We start from the raw sequence: 7,510 nt of genomic DNA on the forward strand, positions 1-7,510 counted from the left end.
CTGTAGGGCGGGCGGGAGAGGAACGGGAAAAGGCTCCGGAGTAGCGCCGCACCGAGCCCGACCAGTGCGGCTCGTTCGGGAGCGCGGCCAGTGCCGGCACGACCCCCGTCCCCGCCCGCACGCCCACCCCGCGCTGGGGAAGGGTGTTCCCGGGGCGGGCGAAGGGCGGGAAGGGGGACGGGTTATCGAGAGGGAAAATCGGCGGCTGTCTGCGCAGAGCGAACTCGCATTCCGCGCCGGCAGCTCGGGCTCCTCGTCCGCCCGTGGCCATGGGGCTGCAGCCCCGGCGCGCCGCGGGGCCCTGCCCGCCCGCGGGAAGGAGCGCCGCCCTGCCCGGAGCGCGCTCCGCTCCTCCCTGGGCCCGCAGCGACGAGCCGGAGGGAACTCCCGGGCGGCCCGCAGCGCTGCCGCCCCTGCTGCCGGCCATCCTGCCGACCCCCTCCGCTTCCCCCGCTGCCGCCCGGGTGCAGCCCAAGAAGCCGCCGGCTGCCGCCTCGGCCCCCAAGAAAGCAGCGCCTCGGCCGGCAGAGGAGAAGGCGGCGAGGAAGGCGCGGGGGGCGCCCCCGGAGCGGCCGGGCCCCCTCTCCAGCTCCTGGCCCTGCTCGTCCCTGCAGCGGCCGCCTCCGCGGAGACCGCCGGCCGAGCGGGCGGCGCGGCCCCAGCCCACCCCGCCGCAGCCGCGGGGCCGTCCGGGGGCGCCGGGGGCGGGCAGCCGCTCCTGCGAGAGCCTCGGCGGGGCGCCGGGCGAGGCGGCGGGGCGCTTCTCGCTGAGCCTGCCCCCGGAGGCCATCCGGGTGCTGCAGCGCCGCAGCCTGGAGCGGCAGCGGGGGCAGCCCGCACCCTCTCCCGCCGGCAGAGCCGCCCCGGCCCGGCGCGGCGACCTGCGCGCTCTGCTGAAGGTTTCGCTGCTCAACGACCGGCACCGCTACGACGACGAGGAGTACGAGGAGGAGGAGGCGGGGGCCACGGCGGACGAGGGGCTGGTGCGGAAATGCACCGAGTGGCTGCGCGGCGTGGAGAGCGCGGCCGGGCGCGACCACCCCGAACGGCTGGAGACGCTGCCGCACCTGGGCACCCTCTGAGCCCCGCCGGGACCGCGGAGCGGCCGGACCGGGGGGAGCTGGGGCCGCCATCCGCGATGTCGCGTTCCGTGTTGTGTTGTCGGCTCCCTGGCAGCCCGGGCGGGTGGCGGCAGGGGCCGGGCAGCGGAGCCGATCCTCGGGGCGCCGCCGCCGCCGGGGCGAGGGACAAAGGAGCGGCGCCGGCCCCCGCCCGCCGGTGCCCGGGTGCTGGGAGGGAGGGCACCGGCTGTGGGCGTCCTGCCTCCGCCCTCGCGGTTTTTTTAAAGATTTCTGACTACTTTATAAAATGTGCGTAATGGTTTTGTATATTTGTACATAAAAGTTCATTTTTATTTATTTGAATAAAGGACTCTTGTGTTGCGGTAGCCTTCGCGCCTTGGTGGCTTGGCGTAGGGCTGCCCCAGCCTGGCGGTACCCGCTGTGTCGGTGTCCCTAAGGTAAGGATGGCGGGCTGGTCGCCGTGCGGAGAGCCTGTGCCCTTCGCACGTTTGCTCCTCGAAGAGCCGCCGGCAGCTCGGCTCCAGGGATAACGCAGAGCCGCGGATCCGGCGCGGCGGCGGAGGCAGGGACCGAGCGGGCGGGGGCGAGCCCGGCGCTGCCGGGGCAGATGGCAGCAGCTCCGCTCCCGGGGAGAGGCAGGGACGGCGGGAGGAGGATGGGGAGGTGCGGGCGGCCGCGGCGTGGGCAGAGCTCCGGTTCCCTGCGCCGGCGAACCGGAGAGGAGCGGCTGGGGTTGTGCATGGACTTGGCCATTTCATCCCCTCGCTGATAGTAATTCAGATACATCCGACCTTTCGAGCCGCTGCCAATGTACGAGGTGGAATGGGAAGGAAGGAGGGAGAGAGAGAGAGAGGGAGGGAGCACAGAGGCAGCATCCTTTGTCAGCGTCCCTCGGCTTCCCATCCCTGGAGCCCACTGCAACCTTCCCCCCTCCGGGCTATGGCCATGCCTGGTGCTCTTCCGAGCTCTGTGTGTTGGGAGAGGCGAGGAGGGGGCTGGGAGGCCAAGGGTACAGAAATTATGGGCGGAAAGGGAAGGGTAAGTCTTTACCACGCTTACAGTGTCTCGGCCACCTACTGTTGCTCTTTTATTGTTGTTCTCCAGCTTCCCGGAACAACAGTCAGACCTGAGCATTTTGCAAATGAATGTTCGAACATATGGGAACACGTTCAGCTGAATTTACTTAGCGGTGTAAAACAAAGTTTAGTGCCACAAATTGGATATTATAAATTTCATTAAGACATCAGTTGTTTACACCAAATGAATGTCTGTGCTGACTTCCATTAAATCCTGTCAGATAAAAAACCTTTCTGTATATTAGTTGCACGATGTAGCCATGTGCTGCATTTTGTTTTGCTCCATGTTTGTTCAAGCACATTTTTCTTTTTTTCCACCTGAAACTTAAGGAATGACTGGGGAGATAGTTTGAGAAAATAAATATTTATTAAATGCATTGATACTGCCATTAAAAAAAACGAACCAATATAAGGCAATTGTGAAATAGGTATGTTCAAAGGGCAGAGACAAAAGCACGGGCATGAAAATTTATGGAGACTAATTCTATTTCATTTAAGGAAATGTAGAGTCATTTGTAGTGATAGCTATGAAACACATGCATTTTCATATCATTTTAGCTGAGTTTGCATGTAGTTCTGTCATATTACCAGTCTTCATTAACATCTTCAAGTCAATCTGCCTCAACAATTGCAAATTTCATGTCAAATTTAATACATGCTGGATTGATGTCAGAACCACTTTTTGTTGTTGTTTTTCCCTCTTCTAACAATGATGGAAATGCTAGTAGTTGAGCTGTTAGCTGAGTTTTCCTTTTGTTTCACTTTTGGGAATGGGAGTTTATAAATGAGCATCCTGGACTCTTAACATTGTTCCTTAAACTGCTCCATGATTTCATATTAACTCCAATCAATATCTCCAGTTGCAATGAAATGTGATTCACTCATTAAGGACTGAAGTATGTTAAAGCCTACTTGTGAGGCTGAAAGCTGCTTTGTTCAGAGCCTGAAGTGTGGCAAAAAATTCAATAAATTTGAATGCACAGCTGCAGCAAATGCAGTGTGAACTGGGGGTAAGAGGGGCTGGAATTGAAGGGCTGCCAGCTCTGAAAAAGAAAGAACCTGCTCCTAGAATGAAGAATTTGAGAACTGATCACTCTTCCTTTCCTTGATGAGGGGGCAAAAACCTTACAAAGTGTTGAGAACCCAAGCTCCCTATCCCACTGATCCCCAGTCAGCCTCAGCCTTCCTCCATCTCTCACACACATGGGTTCAGGACAGGTTGTGGTTGGAAAATTCAAATGGGATGCTGTGAAACACCTTTTCTGCCCCTCTGCTGCACTGTGCTCAGTCAGGGTGAGAGATCTTTCCCTGGACAGATAAGGACACTGCCAGCTCCCCCCAGTTCTCAGCCCGTGGAGCTGCAGCCCAGTGTAAGTATTGCTGTAAGAACCCTTCTGGGTCTGTACTGGTAAATGGATCAGGCGTCTTCAGGAACACTTTTCAGGTGGCACAGGTCTGATTTTGCCATAAGGACCAAGAAGCAGCCTGGAACTCGCTACATCTGCTTTTTAGCATTTGTATATTAGCCATCTTCAAATTGCCTCAGCCTAAGCCTCCCACTCATAACCCTTTTAGCTGTTGGAAGTTAGGAGCAGCTGGTGCTGTGAATGCTTAAAATAATCAATAATTCCTTTGGGGTAGATAGCTTCTTCCTCCAAACATATCAGCATGATTTACAGTGGAAAAACACCCCAAAGCAACACTTATTCTGGGTATTTTTTTAAAGGTAGCTAATGAATAGTATTGCCTTCCTGCTGCTCCTGAGCAAGGCTGAGAGGCCAGACACAGGTGAAGCCCTTGTTTTTCTAACTCAACAACCTCAGCCCTGTGCATTGCTGAGTTTTCTCTTGGGTTCTAGCCCAACTCTCAGCTTTCTCACTTCACTGATACAATAGGTACCTTTTCTTTTTATTTCAAAGCTAAGGGGGAGCATGCCCAGCTTTTTGCCCAGCTTTTATTTTCTTTTGTGACCTCCCTCACCAGCATACTTGTAAAGCCCTGACAAGCAGTATTCCCTGAGCTGTTGTCAAACATCTCCATTATCTCACACCATTTCCAGCTGTGCCTGAGGGATCTCACACACAGCTGGGGGAGGGCATCAGTCTGGGGGCTGCTGTCCTGAGAGGACCAGTGGGTGGTGTCTGTCTAGAACACAACTGTCCTTTTGGTTGGGGGGGCTCATTCTTTGGTTTTGTGGGTGTTTTTTTGTGAGGTAAAGGCACATTCTGTTTTCCTTCTTAAGAAAAGCCTTTTCCTATTGGTGGTTTTGTGAAGAGAGGAAGAGATTTCTGAGAAGGTTTGGCTTTGGCAATTTGTGGAAGAGTAGTCACCATCATTTTGCAATGACCAGGTGTGGCAGTGTGTGAGCTCCTGGCTGACCCTGCCGCAAAGAAAGGAGCCCAAAGCAGTGCCCAGTCACTACAAGAACCAAAAGTTACTGCGGTTCATTGCCTTCAAGAAAGATGTGAATGTTTCTTTTCCCTTCCCAGGGAGGAAAACCTCCAGCAACAGTCTCTGGAAATAGTGCTGGCAATTTGGTATTCACAGGTGCTCTTGCTTCTTCTGAGAGCATGGGGAAAATGCTGTAAGCCTCAGTGAATGAATGCCTGCAGGTGATGGGCCCAGCCTGGATCTCACCCTGCTGCAGCTCCAAGCCAGCACATGGATGTGCTAAGTGTTAGGAGCCACTTCCAGAGAGAGAAGCTGGCAGGCAGTGATAACAGTAAGTTGAGGATATAGGATATTGATGATGCAATGAGGTCTTTTAATCCCTTTTAATTTTATTTAAGGAGTGTTGCAGGTTATATTTGAATGACATTATTTTAGAGCAATGTTTTCTTCCCCTTCTTTACAACATAAAATACGGGATTGAGAGTTTTAGAATGGCCTAAGGATTTCTTGGTTTGTTTTTATTTTTTATAAAATTAGAAATATAAAAAAATGCAGTCTGTGTTTTGCAGTCAGCTGTCTTGAGTGTCCTGGTTTTGGTTGAGATAGAGTTATTTTCTTCTCAGTGCTGTGTTTTGATTCAGCATGAGAATAATGTTGATAACACACTGAAAGCTTTTGTTTTTTGCTAAGTTGTGTTCATCCTAAGTCAAGGACCTCAAGGAGCTTTTTTTTGTGTCTTATGCTGTGCCAGTGAGGAGACATACAAAAGGAAAACTGGGAAGGAAAATTGCTGGGACCAGTGACCCAAACGGGCTAAAGGGATGTTTTCATACCCTAAAACATCATGCCCAGTATATAAACTGGGAGAGTTACCTGGAAGGAGAGTGGATCTGGGTTTGGGGATGGAGTCTGGCATCAGTCAGTGGGTGTGAGCAATTGCAGGGTGTATCATTTGTTTGGTTTGGTTTGGTTTTGTTACTATTATTACTAATTTTTTTAATAAAAAAAAAATTAGTTATTTAACTCTTCCTATATCAACCTACAAGTTCTACTGTTGGTTGTCCTCCCCACTGCACTGGTGGGGGTGGGGAGGGTGGTGACTGAGTGGCTGCTGTGGTGCTCAATTGCCAGCTGCAGGACAGTGACAACAGGCCATTCTTGTTGTGAGGGCTCACATTCTGGGTGGAAGTGCTAGGTGTGATAAAAACTCTAAGAATTACTTCCACGCCAAAGAAGAATTACTTCTACCAAATTAGTTTTGCTTTTTGGATAAATCAGCTCTTCAGAGATGGTCAACTGATGTTCAGCTCTCAGCATTCTGACTAACAGGAATGTAATGCTTCCATTATTTTTCATGTTGCCATTACAGTTCTGAGTGCTGGTAGAAGCTGAAATTTGAACGAAAAGGAAAAAAAGGTTCCTAAGCAAACATAAAAATAAATTAGCACTGAAGCTGTTACCTTCTTATCAATTAGCAAAGGAGAGAGCAAATTATAGTAAATTCTGGTATTCCAAATCCACCAGCATGGTGCCAGCAGCCGGGCAGGTGCGTCACACAGTGAGGGGCTGGGGAATGAATCACAGCACTTGCTTTGCCAGGGAGTTTTCAGAATAGCAAAACCCGAGTGGGAACAGCACTAAGCGACCGAACTCCAAATGCTTTAAATTAAAACGAGTAGAGGCTGTTTAGGACTAGGACAGAAATAGGAGCAAAAAAAAGCAAAATTCTGCAGAAGAGGCTCTGGGTGCGTGAAGCACCTGAGAGCAATTGCAAATGCAAAAGGTAACAGTCTCAGTAAGAACCCGTGGCTTTAATTTTCTCCCTGGTTTTTCTTTTGCGAGTATTTTCCACAATCCATGTAGTAATTACGGCTCTGTTCTCTGAAAGCGTTTTGCTTACTGCCTAGTATGTGAAGATCCTAGCAGAGATCCAGCCATCTTAATAGATGCTGATATAATACAGTCCTCCCTGTGTTTTTCTCCTGCAGCAACCACTATTATAACTTCTCATGAAGTTCCTGAGAGTGAGCTAAACCTCCCTCCCCTTCTCACCCTCACCCCCAAAGTGCAAAGTTTCAAAGCAAAGAAAAAGAGCCACCAGTTAAATAAACGTTCTGGTGAGGCTGTTGTGTGGGGCCAGGTGTCACTGGGATTTATTCTTTTACCACCATGTGAAGTGCTGAACAGGTCTTGAGAGTGAATTTAAAGCCCCTGACCAAGTGGTCTGTCTTACACGTCCACGTGCCTCCCCCATATCAGTTTGCAGTGCTTGAAATCTCTTCTTGGGACAGGCACAAGCACTCTGCACAACCACCATTCAACAGGAACATTAATGCCCTGGTGTCAAGTGCTTGTTAGGAGGATATTTTGTACTCCTCACTCCATTCAACCATGTGGTCTATAGAAAATGGATATTTTTCAATTCACAATGGTCACTGACCTTCTTTAGCTTTGAGGAACATGTGTGTAGACTTCACTCAGGTCATTTTAGGGTAGAAATAATTTGGCTTGGCAATTGTATCTGAAGGACAATGCACAAGATGTCCTTAGCAAGCGATTCCTTTAAATTACAAGTACATGGAAAACATTAATCTATTTTTTTCCATCTCATGGCTTCTTATTCTTTTCCCAGTGCAGCTACAAAAAGATTCTGTCAAAATGGAAGATAGTCTGACCCAGATACTCTTAACAATCACCATGATATCTTAATTTAAACTGGCAATATTGCAGGATGCAATTACTGTGAAACAGCAAATATTGAATTTGTATTGATGCTTACAATGCCTTTTGGGCTGGTTTTTGGTTCCTGGAATGTTGGGAAAGTTTACTGTGCAATATAATTTATATGATATTCACATGCCTATTGATAACCTTGTTATGGGTCATACTGACAATTTACTGCTGGGATGTCTTCTTTTTTCTTTTTCTGGAGTTCTCATGGAATATGTGCTGCTATATTGC

At 50.4% G+C, this 7,510-nt stretch overlaps 1 protein-coding gene across 1 annotated transcript; it reads left to right on the plus strand.

Annotated features, from left to right (window-relative positions):
• The first annotated feature begins 224 nt into the window (after positions 1-224).
• Positions 225-1,447, plus strand: PRR18 (proline rich 18). The gene has a single exon (XM_063153478.1). The coding sequence runs from the start codon at positions 270-272 to the stop codon at positions 1,080-1,082; it is 813 nt and encodes a 270-aa protein (XP_063009548.1). The 5' UTR covers positions 225-269; the 3' UTR covers positions 1,083-1,447.
• Positions 1,448-7,510: the final 6,063 nt, after the last annotated feature.

Source organism: Melospiza melodia, chromosome 3 (genome assembly GCF_035770615.1).
Source record: "Melospiza melodia melodia isolate bMelMel2 chromosome 3, bMelMel2.pri, whole genome shotgun sequence".
NCBI lineage: Eukaryota > Metazoa > Chordata > Aves > Passeriformes > Passerellidae > Melospiza > Melospiza melodia.

Excerpts from the sequence above, each read along its gene's own strand:
- PRR18 (XM_063153478.1), top strand. The coding sequence starts at position 270 with ATGGGGCTGCAGCCCCGGCGCGCCGCGGGGCCCTGCCCGCCCGCGGGA.